The sequence below is a fragment of the Calidris pugnax genome, unplaced genomic scaffold, assembly GCF_001431845.1.
Source record: "Calidris pugnax isolate Ruff unplaced genomic scaffold, ASM143184v1 scaffold440, whole genome shotgun sequence".
Taxonomy (NCBI): Eukaryota; Metazoa; Chordata; class Aves; order Charadriiformes; family Scolopacidae; genus Calidris; species Calidris pugnax.
This window is the reverse complement of record NW_015091165.1, coordinates 59,835-77,902: the sequence shown is the minus strand read 5'-3', so window position 1 is coordinate 77,902 and position 18,068 is coordinate 59,835. Positions and strand designations below refer to the sequence as shown.

General features: G+C 44.1%; 1 protein-coding gene across 2 annotated transcripts in view; it reads left to right on the top strand.

Moving 5' to 3' along the window:
* The window catches only part of SLC20A2 (solute carrier family 20 (phosphate transporter), member 2), a 43,543-nt gene continuing 25,475 nt past the window's right edge, over window positions 1-18,068 (top strand). For both annotated transcript variants that reach the window (XM_014959334.1, XM_014959333.1), the window contains exons 1-6: window positions 1-127; window positions 5,934-6,484; window positions 11,875-12,015; window positions 13,881-13,966; window positions 15,789-15,885; window positions 17,925-18,041. In XM_014959334.1, the coding sequence (XP_014814820.1) occupies window positions 6,196-6,484; window positions 11,875-12,015; window positions 13,881-13,966; window positions 15,789-15,885; window positions 17,925-18,041 (730 nt within the window). In that variant the 5' untranslated portion in view covers window positions 1-127; window positions 5,934-6,195. The remainder of the gene's footprint in view (window positions 128-5,933; window positions 6,485-11,874; window positions 12,016-13,880; window positions 13,967-15,788; window positions 15,886-17,924; window positions 18,042-18,068) is intronic.

Sequence of the window (18,068 nt, the reverse complement as noted above, 5' to 3'; positions counted from 1 at the left end):
TTCTTTGCTTAAGAGGAGGCAGATTTTCACCTACTGAATAAGAGCCTGGACTCGCACTGATGCTTCTTCGGTCTTGTCTTGTGTGCTCTCCTGTGCCGGAGTGAATTTTCTCCCCGGACCTCCTGGTGTAAGTTACAGCCCTCTTTCTACCCTTCTGGAAGTTTGCATGTTCAGATGTGACTGTGCTGAATGATAGGATGTCTATTTTAGACCTCAGCCTGTATTTACAATCAGGAGGGCAAGTCGCTGGAAGAACTTAGCTCCTTTTTCTTTTGAAACAACTTTTAAACCCTGGGTGAGTTTTAAAAGATTTCCCTGCACGGTTTTCTTTTTTATAAAACGTTTTCCCATAACCCCGAACACTTTGTTTTCTCTGAATGGATCTTAAAAATCCCTAGTGTTGAATTATGAAAACCACTTGCTTGTGAGAAAGACTTTGTTCAGTGTACTGAAGGATCAAATTGTCCTTTAATTAGAGAAAAAGATATTTATCAGGAAATGCGCAAGGACTTGTTGCTACTCTCTTACTTGTTTGTAGAATTGCTGTTTAAACATACATAGAATTGCTGTTTAAGCATGACTGCTGTCTGTGTTTTTCAGCCAATGTTTTCAGCAACAGGATCTCCTGCTAAATATTTAATGTGCATTTTTGACCTTTCGGTGGTGGGACCCAGAGGTTGGTAGGGGCTAAGGAAAGGAAGCATCCCCTGGAAGTTTGGAGGGGTTAAACTGGATGGGAGTCCTTGGAAAGTGATCAACTTCAGTCTGGTTTCCATATCGAGCAATAACTCAATGTAGGCTTAAACACACCGCGAACGTGTTAAAATAGGAACCGGTGGATACAAAAACCCGCTTTCTGCGGATGCCATAACGGATGTTTTTTTTAAAAAAGTGAGTTGAGGGTGTTTTCTGTGTACTGGAGCACTAAACTTGCATCACGCTTGGCCTTGTGACAAGCCCTGTGCATGTAATTTAGAGCCATATAGGGATGTTCTTTAGCCTTGAACCACTTGAATTAATACCACCTTTCGTATCGTGAGCATGGGATTAGTAATTTCAAGGAGATAGTTTGCAAGCCTTGTGGCCTGAGGAGGAACTGGAAACGATAAGGACTATCCATGTGAACAATGTTAGCAGTTTTGGTTATAAATCAGGCTTGGTTTCTATGCCGTGCTGTGTTTAGTACCAATAGACTGTGAACGCCGTATCCGGTATGAGTTTATATACAGAGGTGGGAAGCTTGGCGGGTTTGTTTTATATAAAAGAACAAGATAACAGAAATTAGAGAGGTATGGAATAACCTCCTAGAAGCTGCCGTCTGGGAAGCATTTGGGACAGACTTTTCAGACGCTGGTAATGAGAAGTGAACCTGCCTGTCAGTGCAAATTCAGTGCCACTGTCTGTCCTGAGATGTCTGCGTTTTTCAAGGCTGCAGGGGAAGAGAAGTCGTCCTCCCCCGTCTGTCATGTCGTAATGAAGAGTAGAGTGCTTGTGAGAGTTATCTTGATTTTTTGCTCGTACTTGGGCAACGACAAAACAGTTAAAACCAGGGCTTTACAGAGTCTGTCCCCTCCGGAGTAGGAGGAAGTTTCCAACAGCAGAACGGGGCAACTTCTAAAGGCAGAAGAGCTGCATATCATATGATCTATATAGCATATAAGCTGCACATGGTATGATTTATATACCTTTCAATGTTTCACAGTTGCAATAGGTTTTTCCCTTATTTTCTGGGAAGAGAAGGTAAAAGGACATTTATGTCCTTTATGTTTCCTTTATGTCACTCAGTTGGGTTGCTGGTGGGTAACACACTCTGATGGCTTCCTGAGACTTTGAACTTGGTCCTGAACTTTCATTTAACTGTTCAGCCCTGTTGTTAGATGTTTCTGCGTTCTCTTTAGCAGCAATTCGTTTGGAAAAAAAACCAAACAAAAAACAACTGATAACTTTGTGTTTCAAATTTCCTATTATTTTTTTCCCTAAAAACTTGTCTTAGGCTCAGAAGTCTACTTCAAATAGTTTCCAGAAGAGCTGTCTTAGTAAATGTCTGTATATAAATGTGTCCTAAAATGATCTCCTGGTTATCAGGAGATCCTGACTTTTTCCTGAGGACTCACTTGTCATTCTGCATGAATCAAGGTGCTTCCTTACCTAAGTTTTGTTTCCAGCTCTCCCTTAGGGAAAAAAATAGCACTTTGTGTTGACAGACTTACAAGAAGATGTTTAGCTAGCAACAAAATGAAGTCCGAGGGGGGTGTCTGGATCATCTGCCAGTGAGGCAGAGGGACGTGCTTAGCATTTCCAAAAATCAGACTTTTCTCACTGGAGGGGTGAGTTCTGTAAGTTTCTAAGTCCGCTTAAAAAGCTTCATCTCAGACCTCCTAAGTGTGATACTCTACTAAGAGAACTGCATTAGCGATAAACCTTGCCTTGATGCCAAATTAACTTCTTACAACTTGAAATTTCATCTCCACGCATGGAGATTTTTTTTTCCACACGTGGAAATGTTCATCTCCTTTGCCCTAACAGCCACCAGAGATGCAGACTCCAGCCTCAGGTCCTGCAGCCCCCCGGTGCTAACATGGTTCCTCTGCCCTGTTGATGCCCAGGGGGGTGAGTTTGCAGCACGGAATATTTCCCCTCATGGGTGACCTGTACTCTGGAAAATAAACCCATCAAGAACGGAGGAATGAGATTAATCTCCCACAGGTAAACAGGAGGGTTTCATAGTGTCGGGCAGGTCAGGTTGAATTGCATTTGGCATGCGATGAAATATAAATGAGTGCAGGAAGAGAAAGGGGCTGGTGGCTTCCAGTCCCTACTGTATGGCAGTATTTTTTTCCAGTTTCTTTTTCGTCCCAGTAACAACATGAAATACCACAGGCTCTTGGGTTAGATTAGGTGATGAGGGGCATAGCTCAGCGTGTCTGAGCATGCCCGATGTATTTTGGGCTCTAGAAAGAAGCATGCTACAAGATTTAGTCTGTATTTAGTCACTGGCCTACTTTGCAGGATATTTTGCATTTCTGAAAACTTTCTCAGCAGAGTTGTGCCTTTTTTTTTTTTTTTTTTTTTTTCCCCCTTTCTGTTTCTTCTTTAAACGTTTAGCATCTGTTGCAGTTATTTAAGGTTGGAAGTAGTAACACCTAGCCTTTCACATGCTGCCTGCACGTTAATTTTTGGAACGTGTGTGTTTATTCCCTCTTCTTTTTTGGTTTTCATCTCGTTAAAGATGAGGCTTGGCTGTCGCTATGCTCCCTCCCTTTGTGCAAATGCAATGAGAGGTCAAGTTGAGCCTCCCAAAGTTTTGGAGGAAGCTCCACGTCGAACTATCACCTTGCATAAAATGATAGGAGGAGTGACTTCTTACTTGAAGACATCCTTTTCTCCTGAGGCTGTGTATCCCGTTTCACAGGGAGGGAGATTGTGTAGCTGCCCCTCCGAGACCTTTGCCAACAGCCTTCCTGACAAACTTGGGGAGACTTTTTGGCCTTCACAAGGAGTTTTGGGAGTTTGGAAGTCTTAGTTTCTTTGGGACCCTCTGGAGTTCTTCTCCCCCTCCTCCCTGAGAAGCTAATAAAGGCAACCTTGTGACTTGGTGGTTTATTTTGGAAGCTGCGGGAACTTGCTGTGGCTGGAGGAGCCAGATTTGGCAAACGTTGTTCCATGAATTCCCTTGCGGTGGGGGAATGTCACAATTCCCCTTGCTCTCTTCCTCATCCCACAAATTGAGTCACCGCAGGAAATTGGTAGATTGGTTGGTAAGTGGACAGAAGGCAGATCTCTGGTGGGGATGAGGGTGTGCTATCGTCTTGCGGCGCCGAAGGGAACGGGTCTCGTAGTGTCTGTGTGTGCATGCACGGATCTCGGTCAACTTTTCCCATTTTTGGGAGAGGAAACTGAGGCACAGGGGCTAACTTGGCAAAGGTATCGTGTAAATCCATTCCAGGTGAAGAATTTAATCATTAATCTCCAGGATCAAGGAAGTCCTAGTCCAGCACCTCATCTCCTAGCAAAAATCTGATATACATAGTAGAAATTCTTTAATGATTGGATTTAACGGAGTTTTGTCTTCCTTCACAGGCAAACAAGTGCTAAGTCTACTTGTTTCTTCTAATTGTAAATATTGTTAGTCTTTTCTGGCTCTGTCATATCCTTTTCCACTCAATGGGCTGAGTGCTCATGAATTATAAACAGCAACACGTCTTCAAACATCAAAAATGCACTGGTGCTTCATTTTCACATGTTATCTCATAGTGTAAAAATCCTTATACAAATGTTTTTAGCCACTAAGACCTTCCGAGATGTTATTTTAAAGTGTAAGGCATTCAAGGATTGATGTCTGCTTCATGTCTGGAAAACACTGGAATGACAGATGTTCAACCAGTTTGGAGCCTGGAGAAAGAAATAGGGACTTTTTTCCTCATGAATATGTATCTTTAGAGAAAGCATCAGTCCTTGACATCAACCTCAGGGTTTTCTGAGAAACACTTTTGTATAGATGTGTTTTCCTGATGGTTCTTCTCAAGGATCTAGCATCTTAGGAATATGTTAAATCTCTTTTATTTTTTTAGTTTTGCCATTATTTCAGAAGTTTCAGAGACCCTTCCTGCTACTGCAGAACCTACGTTGCATTGGGTTCATCGAGAGAAATTTAGCATGGTCTTGAAACCCATGGGCATGAGACTGAAGCAACTGCAGGGAAACTGATAGAGAGCAGGAGGTGGGCTTGGGGCTTTTCATCTGATATCCCCGGGTCTCTTGAAATGCTTCTTAAAATGTGTGGAGCTGGCTGATGGATATTTGCTGCTAAACGTTCATTGGAGCCCTTGCCATGTCCAAAATGGCACTTTTCTAGAGCCCAGCAGCATGGATAGGCAAGCAGATGGTGGCATGGGATGTCTTCATGGTGGCTGCGAGCAGAAGAGAAGCAGCCAGCAGAAGAGGCACGTGCTTTGGGCTAATTTGCTTCTAGCTTTTGACAATCAGGGTGGGCCTCATCGATCTCCTCAACCATCTTTTGGATGGTGAAGGTTTTATTTTTTGAAGTCCCTTTTTCTCTGTCCACTTTTTGGTTCCATTTCCAGACCTCACTCTTTCTTTTTTTTCAGATTAGAGTAATTAAAAACTAATTAGGATGTCATTCAAAAGGCGATCATAAAACTGGAACCATCAAAAGAAACGCTAAAAAGATATCTGTAACAATGGTTTGAATATGATAAACCTGTTAGTAATTGGTAACCATCTGTAGGAAAGAGCAGAGAGCTCAAGAACTTTTTTAATAGCCTTCCCTAGATCTGCAGGGATATGTGGGAATATCATGATTATTGTGCTGTTGCAGTAACTGAGAAGCTGTGATAACAGCAATAGATGAATATTAATGCTCTTCAGGGTATTTTCAGTGGTGTTTCCCAGACAGACATAGAGATAAAATCCTTTTTCGAAGGAGTGCATCCCTTGCTCTGGCAGATAAAATGTGAGGGCTCTGCTGAGGTTGGTGGATATAGATTATATACATCAGCTGGGTATCAGGCTGTATGGTGTGGTCTATATATTCTATATGTCTCATATTCACTAGGTGCAAAGAGCCAAGAGGGATCCTCCTCCTAGAAGGAGGGCTCATGGCACCGCTTGGGAAATTCAAAACAAGCAAAACCCCCAACCTTTCTAAATCCTTTCAAGTTGCTCAAAAGCTTTTCTCGGTCAGTGATATTGCAAGAAACATATTGCTTTGGAGGTGACCTAATTTTAACCTTTTCTGAATTGCTTTATGATTAGAACAGTCACATGCTGAGGTAGGACCCCATTAGTGGATTTAAATCATCTGTTTACTTCTGAAACCACGCATTGTTATGGGCTCTGCTGGGTATTCCTTTTTTTAATTTTTTTTTAATTTTTTTTTTTCCCCCCCCTTTTTTTTTTTTCTTCTGTTGCAGGACAGAACGTCGCAGTTGTACCAGTTTGGGAGCAAAATATGGAATGTGTTTCACTGCTGACCGACGGCAGCCAAATGAACAGTATTTATAGTAGTTTGAAAATCAGCAGTTAGCAGTTTCTTCACATTCTAACACTACCCAGCACTTTCCAGAGAGAACTCATTGTTTACAAGAAATCTGCTTTCCAAATCCGTTACGGTGCCCTCCAGCCTTGACTATTAACTATTTGCAAAGGGGAAGCTCATCTACGGTTTGGGGAAAGATGGCGATGGATGAGTACCTGTGGATGGTCATTGTGGGTTTTATCATAGCTTTTATTTTAGCCTTTTCGGTTGGTGCAAATGATGTTGCAAATTCTTTCGGCACGGCTGTGGGCTCTGGCGTCGTTACTTTACGCCAGGCTTGCATTTTGGCTTCAGTTTTTGAAACCACTGGCTCAGTATTACTGGGAGCAAAAGTAGGAGAGACGATTCGGAAAGGTATCATTGATGTTAACCTCTACAACAACACCGTCCCGCTGCTGATGGCAGGAGAAGTGAGTGCAATGGTCGGTAAGTAATAATTTCCTATTCCAAACGTGTATTTGCCATCCTGTTTGGTGTGATTTGTTGCTTATTACATCTTTGCATCTCCTGGATTCGCACACCTGGTTTTGTGTGAGTGCAGGGGCCTGGATTCCATTTTCAATCTCTCCTGTGTTTTTTAAATGCTTCTGATCATTTACATTTTTAAAATGGTTCAGTCATTTAACTAATAGAATTAAAAAAAAAAACAAAACCATAATGAATCATATTCCTAGGGTATTAAAAAAATTCTTTTGGAGATTTTTATGATGGTAGATGGAAAACTTGTAAGCACAGCATTTGTGACTGTACAGGAGACCCTACAGAAACGGCAGTTTGCAATGAATGCACAGGAGAAGGAATTACCTAAATCATTTTAAAAAAATTACGGAAAATCCAAACGTGTGTGCTTAAACTGATTGTGAGTGCAGTTAATCACACGCTTCACCCTTGTCCAGGGCAAAATTAAAAGGAGCAGTAAAGATAGATGGTCACACCACACATTTAAGGTCTTTTTTAAAATTTTTCTGACTCGAAACGACGGCAGTGCAGCCTACCTTAGAGTCTGCTCCGCGTGCTGTTCGCTTGCAGTTAAATTAATCTCCGTTTAGAACAAATAGCATATTCCGAGGTAAGTAACATTAAGCCGCGGTATTTACTCTTTGTTTATATGCAAGAGGCTTTGCTGCGGGCTTTTGGAGGGCTCCCTCAGGAATCAATGGCAAACCTGCTTTCAAAGAGCAGGAGGACGGCAGGAAGGAAACCCTTTCACCATGGGAGAGGCAGCCCAGGCAGGGGGCCAAGCCCACCCGTGGCACCACCGCTTCTTCGAGCCTGGCAGGTCGGTGGCCATGGGATTGAAACCAGTGTCGCGGTGTCCTCCGGCTGAAAGGGATCCTCCACTCCAAGATTTTCTTCCCAAAACCTCCTTAAACTTAACCTAAATGTTATTTCCACCTACCCCCTCTAACCTCCCCACGGTTTTCAGGCAGAACTTGCCCATGAGATAGGTGAATGGGTGCAGAGGTCTTCCACGTGCAGTTATTTTCCCATTTCTTTGGGGAAGCAGAAAAATTTTTGCTTTTTTTTCTTAATTTTAATGGCTCAAGATGGACGTTGAGTGCTGGTTTTTTGGACTTGTCCGAGATGCTTTGTGTGCTTAGAGCAAGGGAGGTGATTCCCTTGGGCTTTTGGTGCTCCTGAGCCTCCTGAGGGTTGGCCACCTTTGCCTGCCCAAGGGGAAGAAGGGTTGACCAGCGAGAAGTCACTGCTGGGACCACAGCTGCTTCCCCAAACCGTCCTTCTGTGAGGCTGCCAACTTAAACCACATCAAATGTTCTTGGGGCACCCCCATCAGTTCCTCTTTGCCGATATCTTGCAAGGTCAGCCGCAGGTTTCTGGTCTTTCCCTCAAGCTGTAGGGTGGCTTGATAGCACCACTTCCACTTGCATCATTTAGCCTTCTGCTTCCGGAGATAGCTTTATCATTTCCCACGGGCGTGTGCCTGGGATCAGCCTGTGCTGCCCGAAATCTAAGTGACCTGCAGCTTCTGACCTTCACATTCTTGATGATCACGGTCCTCATGGAAGGGAAGGGTCCTTTTCATTTTTCTGCATCTATTTAAGGCATCCTGATCCTGGCCGGGCAAAGTTTTAAGTCTCAGATACCCCCCGTGGAGGCAACCGGTCAGAAGCTCAAAGAAAACAACTTATTTGCATGCACATTTACATAAGCCTCTGTGAACTTCATGACCAGTTGCATTCCCTTCCTCCAGTAAGGACATTAAGAAGAAATTCCACGTTTTAAATCTCAGAATTAATCACAAACTGCAGATTTCTTTTTCTTTTTTTTTTTGTCTCTCAAATCCATTTCCAGCTTTTCTCTGGATGTGTGATATTATTTTTTTTTCCTGTGTTTTCTTGGAGCCCTCCCAGATGTTTTCTTCTCCTCTTTCTGTTTTCGCTCTGCCTTTCCTTCCCCTGTTCTCTCGTGCCTCATGATCGTGTTTTTGCAAATGGACTTAGCTTCTGAATTTCGATGAGGCTTAAATGAGTCAACAGTCTGGGAGAGACCAAAAGTCACTGTATCTCTGTATTCTCTTTCCAGATGTTGCTGGAAGATCCTTTGATGCTTGCAGCAAACAGCAGATGGTGACTTTTCGGGGCGACTTTCTCTCCTAAGAGAGAAAGCATCAGGGAGCAGTGGGATTAAAATGTTAAAAAATTTTGTAATAATTTGTAGGGTATTAAGATGTTGTTTGTTAGGAAGTTAGGGACTGTTGCTCTTAGGGGTGAATTGTAGGACTTCCCAAGCGTTAACTAATTGTCAGGTTATTGTCAGGAATTGCCCGAGTGTTGTTCTAGTGGTCCTGGTGGGACCTCAAGTCAGCAGCTGGTGCAACCTAGAAGATGCCACCGAGAGAGAGGACATCCCAACCAGGATTAGCAAAGCAAAGTACTAACCCAGTCTTGCAGGTGGCACGGTGCTCCACGGGGGCTCACGGCTGGCACACAGCACTGGACCCTCAGGAGAATGGACACGGTGCCTTCACCAGCAGTGGAGCATGGAGTGCACCCTGACCCAAACGCCAGCGCAGGTGACTCTTGGTCAGGGTGGTTTGCAGCCAACCCTCTCTCTTTAGGAGATGGCAACCAGGAGGAAAGGGTGGGTGGCCACAGTGTCTGCAGGCGTGAAGAATCTAAACTGGCTGATGAGAAGCTCAACATGAGCAGTGCGTGCTCCCAGCCCAGAAAGGCAACCCCATCCTGGGACTGCATCAAAAGAAGTGTGGCCAGAAAGTCGAGAGAGATGATTGTCTACTGGTGAGACTCCACCTGGAGTACTGCATCCAGCTCTGGGGCCCTCAACATAAGAAGGACATGGACCTGTTGGAACGGGTCCAGAGGAAGGCCATGAAAATGATCTAAGGGCTGGATCACCTCTGCTATGAGGACAGGCTGAGAGAGTTGGGGTTGTTCAGCCTGGAGAAGAGCAGGCTCTGGGGAGCCCTCATGGCAGCCTTCCAATATCTGAAGGGAGCTGATAGGAAAGATAGGGAGGGACTTTTTTTCAGGATAAGGGGTAATGGTTTTAAACTGAAAGAGGATAGATTTAGGTTAAATACTAGGAAGAAATTCTTTCCTGTGAGGGTGGTGAAGCACTGGAACAGGTTGCCCAGAGAAGCTGTGGCTGCCCCATCCTGGAGGGGTTCAAGACCAGGTTGGATGGGGCTTTGAGCAACCTGGTGTGGTGGGAGGTGTCCCTGCCCAGGGCAGGGGGGTTGGAACTTGATGATCTCTAAGGTCCCTTCCAACTCTAACCAGTCTGTGATTCTGTGAATTTGGGACTCTGTGACAGGCCTAGTGAGCCTTCTGCTTCCTAGATTAGTTTTGCAAGCATAGAAATTGGGAACACACATTTTATGTTAAAGAGGAGTTAAAGCTTTGATGTAGGTAGTTAAGACATTGCAGGCCCCAGAGGAAAGTCCTGCTCTGGCTTGATTTGTGTTTTCTTCTGCTCCTTAATGTGCTTCTTTAAACTTCTTTAGACCACACCTTGTCCTTCTCAGAGCATCCGTCAGTCCTCCATCATTTTCCTCTTGCTCTCCTGTTTATTTTCATGATGAAGTTGATTAAATAAGAAACAGTTCCCCCCCAACAAAAAACCCACCTCTCGCTACACCTTTGCAGTGCAGCTGCAGCTTGGTTGCCTTTTTTTCCTGTGTTTTACACTATTTTGTAATGACGTATCTGTGGCTGACTTATCTGTTTACTTGGCTCTTTACAGATGTTACATTCTGTTTCCTCTTTCACCTCACTTCCACTTGCTGGTCTCTAAGTTCATGTCAAAGGTTTCAAAGTGTATTTATTTTTATTTTAGAACATGGGAAGAGATGCCAGAAACTAAAAGAGCAGGTGTTCCTTGTTTGATCCAGCATTTCCAATAGCAGTAGGAGAGGTCCAGTTGTTTTGGGATAGCACCCCAGGAGAGATCAGTTTTACAAATTGGTTGACTTCCAAACGTAGCCACATAGGATGCCAGCAAATCACCATTTGTAGATGGCTCCATTTCAAGACGTTCAAACCATCCTCTCCTGCTGGAATTGAGGATGGAGGCTGGCACTTTGAGTAACAGTGTATGTTCAGCGACCTTGCTTGATCACCAATGTCCTCTGGAGATCTGTTAAGAGAGGTGGCATGAGCCAGAAAATGCAGCATCTCTTAGGACAGTTTGATTGCAACTATTGGGGCCTCTTAACCTGAAGATTTAGCCTTAAGGCTATGAAGTCTTCAGGTGAAGAAGACATCTTCCTAAGAATTCTCCAATATTAGGTGAGATCCACAGAAACCTTGAGCCACTGCCAAAATGATTTTGGTGTCCTGAGGTTGGCGCCACTGCAAGGGGAGCAGGGAACCTGGGTCCTTGCAACATGCAGATGAGTCAGAGCATGAAGCTTCATGCTCAAGGGCCTGGTGGCCTACTGTGGTCTGACCTAACTACTGAAAGTTCAGACTTAAAACAAATACAAGGCATCCTTTCTGGTGCTTGGGGACTTTTTTTTACCTTTTTTAAAATTATTTTTATTATTTTTTAACCTGCACTCTTCCCTTCCTTGGGCCGTCTTGGGCCTTGGGCCCTTACGGCCTTGAGGGCCTTGGGCCCTTACGGCCTTGAGGGCCTTGGGCCTTACGGCCGCCTTGGGCCGTAAAAGGCATTGCATTTACTTTATAGACCATTAGCCACTATCCTTTAGTTAGGGGATCTTATTTCCTTATGCTGTAGAACCTTTTTTTGCAGTTCTGAATTTTTCCAGCCCTGCAAATAAAGGCAGTCAGGGAGTATTTATTCCCTTCTCAGTCCATTTTTCCTACGGAGGACTCTGAGGCATAAAACTCCCTACCCCTTCAATTTGAGCCTTTCTCTGCTGGCATCTAAATTTAGGAGCATGGGTGGTTCTTTAGCGAAACGGTGGATGCCTCCTCACATTTGGAGGCTTTCAGGTCCATCTCTCAAGAATGAGGTTTTCTAAGCTTGATGCAGACTGGCAGCAGTATGTGTATTGACTCAGACGGGCTGTAAATACTGAAAGCCTTCAAAAGGAAAAAAAAAAAGAAAAAGCAGAACCGTTGTGCAGTATGAAGAGCTATTAGTAATAAAAGATCCATAAGTAAGATTCAGCGTTCAAAGCTGCTACTGAACTGCCTTAATGTCTGCTTTTAGAGACAGAAGAGGAACAAAGCTCTCTTTAGGAGATCTCTGTCGTGCATGTGGGGTGTAGGCAGAGCTTGTAAAAGAATGTGGGTACAAGCTGAAGAATTTTCTGCATAATGTTATTGTTACTGCTGTTGTTTTTACCATCCGGTTGCGTTCTTTTCTAGGTTCTGCTGTTTGGCAGCTAATTGCATCATTCTTGAAACTCCCGATATCGGGGACCCATTGCATCGTAGGTGCTACGATTGGATTTTCGCTGGTGGCAATTGGCACCCAGGGAGTCCAGTGGATGCAGCTTGTCAAGATTGGTAAGTGCTGTTTCCTTTGATGTGTGAAAAGAGTGTGCACTGCCTGCAAAAAAATTCCCAAAAAATCTGCTTTGTAGGGAGGAATAACCCCCTGCACCAGGACAGGTTGGGGGTGACCTGCTGGAGAGCAGCTCTGAGGAGAAAGTCCTGGTGGACAACAGGATGCCCATGAGCCAGCAATGGGCCCTTGTGGCCAAGAAGGCCAATGGCATCCTGGGGGGCATCAGGAAGAGGGTGAGCAGCAGGTGGAGGGAGGTCATCCTGCCCCTCTGCTCTGCCCTGGGGAGGCCCCATCTGGAGCACTGGGACCAGTTCTGGGCTCCCCAGTTCCAGAAGGACAGGGAACTGCTGGAGAGGAGACAGCAGAGTCTACAAAGATGATGAGGGGCCTGGAGCATCTCTCTGATGAGGAAAGGCTGAGGGACTTGGGTCTTTTTAGGCTGGAGAAGAGAAGGCTGAGGGGGGATCTGACTGATGCTTAGAAATCCTTAAAGGGAGGGTGTCAAGAGGATGGAGCTGGTCTTTTTTCAGTGGTGCCCAGGGGCAGGACAAGAGGAAATGGGCACAAACTTGAATAGAAGAAGTTTTACCCAACCATGAGGAGGAACTTCTTTGCTGTGAGGGTGGCAGAGCCCTGGCAGAGGCTGCCCAGGGAGATGGTGGAGTCTCCTTCTCTGGAGACATTCCAAACCCGCCTGGAGATGTTCCTGTGGGACCTACTCTGGGGGGACCTGCTTTGGCAGGGGGGTGGACTAGATGATCTCCAGAGAGCCCTTCCAACCCCGTGTGATTCTGTGATTAAGGGCTGCACTGTGTCTCCAGTGGAGAAAGGCGTAAGACACAAGTTGCACTTCTTCAGTGGTAAGCTGAGGAGACGTTGTCCCTCAGAGACACGCTTCAAGGTGACATTCCTCCTCTTCTAATTCTTTTTGTGGCACCTCGTACCACCTCGTTCTTGCTCTCAAACAACGCTAGCCATCATGTGAATGCCCACACTCATGTTTCTCTACCCACCAGCTTCAGGGAGGCGAAAGCTGGGCACACAGCACATGTTTAACTCGCAGCCACCCACTGCCAAGATCAGCACAGCCAAGCAGGGATGCGAAGGAGTTTTCAGTATTGTTTTGGAAGCCTTGTAACCTGAGTAGCAGCCTAAACCCTGTATTAAAAGGGTTTGATGCTGAAGGCAGGGAAATAAAATGGAGCTTCAGGAGAAGTTGGAGCGCTGTGTGTTTTTTTTAAACTCTGTCAGAAGTTAGAAGCGAGTTTGCAATGACAGCAGAATGAATCTGTTTACCATGCCACAAACAATAAATCACTCTGGATGAGATTTCCAGAGCGCTGCCCTAATCTGGTTTTATTGAAATCAGTGGGAGTTTTGCCACCTACTTCAGTTAAATCAGTCCTGGACACTTGGAAATCTGGCCTGCAAAAAATGTACATGCGTTATTCATTGCAGTTGATGCTTCTATGGCATTTTGGAAATGGAGACTTTTACCCTGCGAGTAGCACGGTGTCCTGCTAGATGCAGTTTCTTCCCACTTGCTTGCAACGTTCATGGTCATGGTGATTAGGGAAGCTACAGGGCTTTCTTGGTCCACTCTGCATCAAACTACATGAAACTTTCCTGATGAATGTGATTGCTGACTTGCAAAGTTACCAGGAAATGCTTTGGCTGATGTTTCTAATTGTGCCCAGCATTACTTTGACTTTCATGAGTTGCGCCGGTTGTAAGTAAACATACAGGACAATCATTCCAGTCATACAAGAACTGCTTTAAATTTATTGCTCATTCACTACTTACTTAACTATTATGCAAGAATACTGCTTGTCTCATGTTTCGTTCTTTCTTTTCTTCAACACAGTTGCCTCTTGGTTTATATCCCCCCTGTTATCTGGCTTGATGTCTGGAGTCCTCTTTGTGCTGATTAGATTCTTCATTTTAAACAAGGTAAAGAATTTTCACTATTTATAGCGAGTGTTTGGTATGAAGGCTGCGTTCTAGCCTCCCATTTGAGTTCTTGCGTTTCCAGAGTTGAAAGTTTGTGTCTTGCTTTTTGGACAGGAGACAAGTCATTTTTATTTTTTTTATGGCAGTTGGAACTGTACTTGCTCTTAGTTCTGAAAGCTCAGGGTAAATAATTTGATAAGTATTTGAGGCTTAGAAGGTGCTATGTGATAATTAATCAAACAGCATATACAGTATTAAGGGATGGTACATTGAGATTGCTTCTGTATTAGTAGAAATTTGTTGGCATTGACTTAGCCTCATGGTAGCTGTTCTGACTCTTATTCAAAGAGATCAGTCCTCCCTTGGAGATACTCTAATTGGTATTTCATAGTTGTGAAATTTTAAGCTTTGGTTTTCTAGCGCATTAGACATTAGAAGATGGGTATTTGCATATTTCCTAGATTATCAGGAAACCTGAATTGATGGGTTTTAGTGGCCTCAGTCAAAAGTGGCAGCTCTGAGGTAGCATCAGTCCGTATATCTCCAGTGCAGAAGACAATTTGCCTGCCCACCCACCATGAACTGGAAACTAGGAACGCTTTTATCTGCTCTTTCCATTTCTCTCACACCATTCAACTTGCTAAAATGGGGGAGTGCAGCGCATGACAATGACCTAAAATAAGGAACACTATATTAGCAGTTATACAGGGAACTTAAATAGATGAGGGATTAATTCTTTTGCTATAAATAACACCACCTGTAACCTCAGCTTCATCATTCTTTATTTCTGATGTAAATAAATGTCAGCGATAAAAGCAGATGATAAATTTGATCAGACTCAGCTTTGAATTTAAAATTGCTCAAGTTGCATAAAGGATGAGGAAAAGTTCCTCTATTGCATTTAAAATCTAACAACTTAAGAAATTAGTCATCAAAATCACATGAACTCTGGTATAAAAGCCACATGCTTACGCATTCAAGAGGCAGAAGTTCATGGTGAGGAAATGGTCTTCTGGCTGCCATTCACCAAGTAGTAAGATCTGTAGAGCTTCTGGCATAAGCAGGTGGTGACTTGTTTTGTGTGCATGCATTCAGTTGTGCTGAGTGGAAGGGACTCCTCACCTCCGGAGACAAGACAGGTAACAAAACACTGACAGAAAGACACCTGCCCCCAGGTCACCCAGCAGGTCTGCAGCCAACCTGAAAGCACAGCCTGTCTCCCTGCTTCCCATTAATGGTGTCAAGCTTCCCCAGAATGCTGGTGCTTGCTGGGACCAGCGTTGTGGATTCGGGTGTTACACACTTTCCACACTGTCCACCCAGAAGCTCCACCTGCCTGGCGCTGACTTGGGAGCACGTGTTTTCATAGAATCATAGAATCATTCAGGTTGGAAGAGACCCTTGGGATCATCGAGTCCAACCATCAACCCCACTCTACAAAGTTCTCCCCTACACCATATCCCCCAACACCACATCTAAACGGCTCTTAAACACATCCAGGGATGGTGACTCCACCACCTCCCCGGGCAGCCTATTCCAGTGTCTGACCACTCCTTCTGTGAAGAATTGTTTCCTCATGTCCAGTCTAAACCTACCCTGTTGGAGCTTGAAGCCATTCCCTCTCGTTCTATCACTAATTACCTGTGAGAAGCACCAACCTCTCTACAATATCCTTTCAAGTAATTGTAGAGAGTGATGAGGTCTCCCCTCAGCCTCCTCTTCCTCAAACTAAACAATCCTATCATCACGATGGTTCATGCTGATGTGAATCTAGTGGAAAATCCAACTAATGTTTCCTTTTTTCCCCCCAATTTCTCTGCAGGAAGACCCTGTGCCCAACGGTCTCCGTGCACTTCCAGTCTTCTATGCTGCTACCATAGCTATTAATGTGTTTTCCATCATGTACACGGGGGCACCAGGTGAGTTGGTCGTCGGCAGCGGGTGGGATGGGAGGGAGGCTTCCCACCAACAGCGTGTAAGGATGCTCTGCCAGCCTGCTGTCAGGTGGCTGTTGACACTATCACGGTCATCTCCTCCATCAGGAGTCAACGTGGGCAAGAGGAAATCATACACCTCCCCACAGGCTCCTGTTTGTGCGTGTGTTTTTGTGCCTCCCTCCTGATCGCTCCGGTCAGTGGGGAGGACCACAGCTACAAGAAGGATCCCTTTTTAGAGGAAGGGGAAATACTGAGCTGCCAGCTTTGGCTTCGTAAATCTGAGCACGTGTTGAGCTCTCAAAGTGTTTCCAGGTATTTGCATCAAGGAGAGAAGGTTCAGGGTGGACAGTAAGAGCAAGCTGTTAACACTCAGTCTGAGGCTATAGCTCCATTGAAACCAGCAGAGTCACTGCTCTGGCAGGCACGGAGCCTATTAATTAAATTTACTTCTTCATTTCTCTCCGATGATAAGAAGCCCTGAGCCTTTTCCTGCGTTGAGTGCATCTTCTTTCTTGGGTGCTCTGTTCTCATTGTAACTCAGTTAAAAAAAATGATACATGTCACTTTCAGGATTTTATTTATATTTATGTGTAGTTGTGTATTGTATGTGCATGTATATGTTTGTGTTTGTTTATATTTGTGTTTATATTTGAACTTGCAGTTATATTTTTATATTTGTGTTCGTATGTTTATATTCACACATTTTTATGCTTATATATTTGTATCTGTAAGTTTATATTTCACTTTATCTAAGCAGTGTGCATTTAAACACGCACTTGCAGCAAAAGAGTTCATAAAAAAAAGATGTTCAGTGCTCCCGACTGCTTTGTTGAAGACTCTGGTCGTTAAATGTTATCTTTAGATTAGATTATGGCCCCAGAGCCAAGAAGGAACAGGCAACTGAAGAGAGCTCCTGAACATGCCCCTGAGTTAAGAAAGCAGGCTTAGAAAATGACCTTTTTGAGTAGAAATTTGTTTTCTCTAAAATCTGACGCACTAGATGTACTAGATAGATGCAGTCCATAGACTCTACTTCATAACATAGCATTACTGAAATTAACAAAAAGCTTGAGAAGTTCCCAATTTGAGGGTAACATAACTCAACTATCCCTTTTTCTTCAGTCTGATTGGCTACATATCCAAGATGTTTCACAGTAAATCAGCTGTATAACCAACATTTCCTCATTAGTTGCACTGCAGAAGTAGGTCAGGCACTCTGCAGTGACTCATTAAGGAAAATAAGTGAAATAAGAATCTTAATGTCCCTTCTGTTTCAGCTTAGCGGTCCCTAAAGTGTGGGAGTAAAAAGGTGGGACTCCGTTTTTGATACTCAGGAAATATATATTTACTCTCTAGGGCCTCTGTCCTGGCAACATTTACTCCCAAGGATGAATTAATCACGCAGATTTCAAAACAGGCGTGCATCTATAGGTTTGAAAGATCAGAGTCCCAAGCTCTTTCTTCATTAAGGCTCTGATGATTTAATTGAACAAGTGCAAGGAGCTCTGTTGGGGGGATACCATACGTACAGGAGCATGAGTTATTGACAGGATTGCTCATTGCAGGACTGAAACCTCGCAAGTGCTACATTTAAGCTATTATCATAAGCAGATAATGGCTCAGATTAAGCTAAGCATCAGGCTTTATTGCCCAGAGCAAAGGTCAGGTAAATACTTACCCTGGTGGGCAACGTGCTTTAACACGCATTAGTGTGTAAAATCACTGCAAACTTCTTTTAGCAGCCCTGATGTGGGGGTTTTACCCCTGACTTCTTTAGAAATAAGGTCACGGTGGGGTTATAGAGAATTGGAAGGCTAAGCCTGGAAGTGATAACATGCCAACTAGATCTTTAAACACTACACTAACTGATATGTATATTAAAAATAATCGTCTCGTTCATGTTGGTTTTGAATATATTGTGAACACTGGGTTTTCTGCAACGGACTCTTCTCCCACTGCCTTAGATAATTAAGTCATGTTCTTTTGCGGTACAGTTGGGTTTTATTTCTTTGTCTTCACAGTACTGGGACTGGTGCTGCCAATGTGGGCAATTGCTCTAATATCAATCGGCGTGTCCTTAGTATTTGCCGTCCTGGTCTGGATTTTTGTGTGCCCTTGGATGAAGAGAAAAATAGAAAGTAAGTAGTTGCTTGGTGAAATGAGAG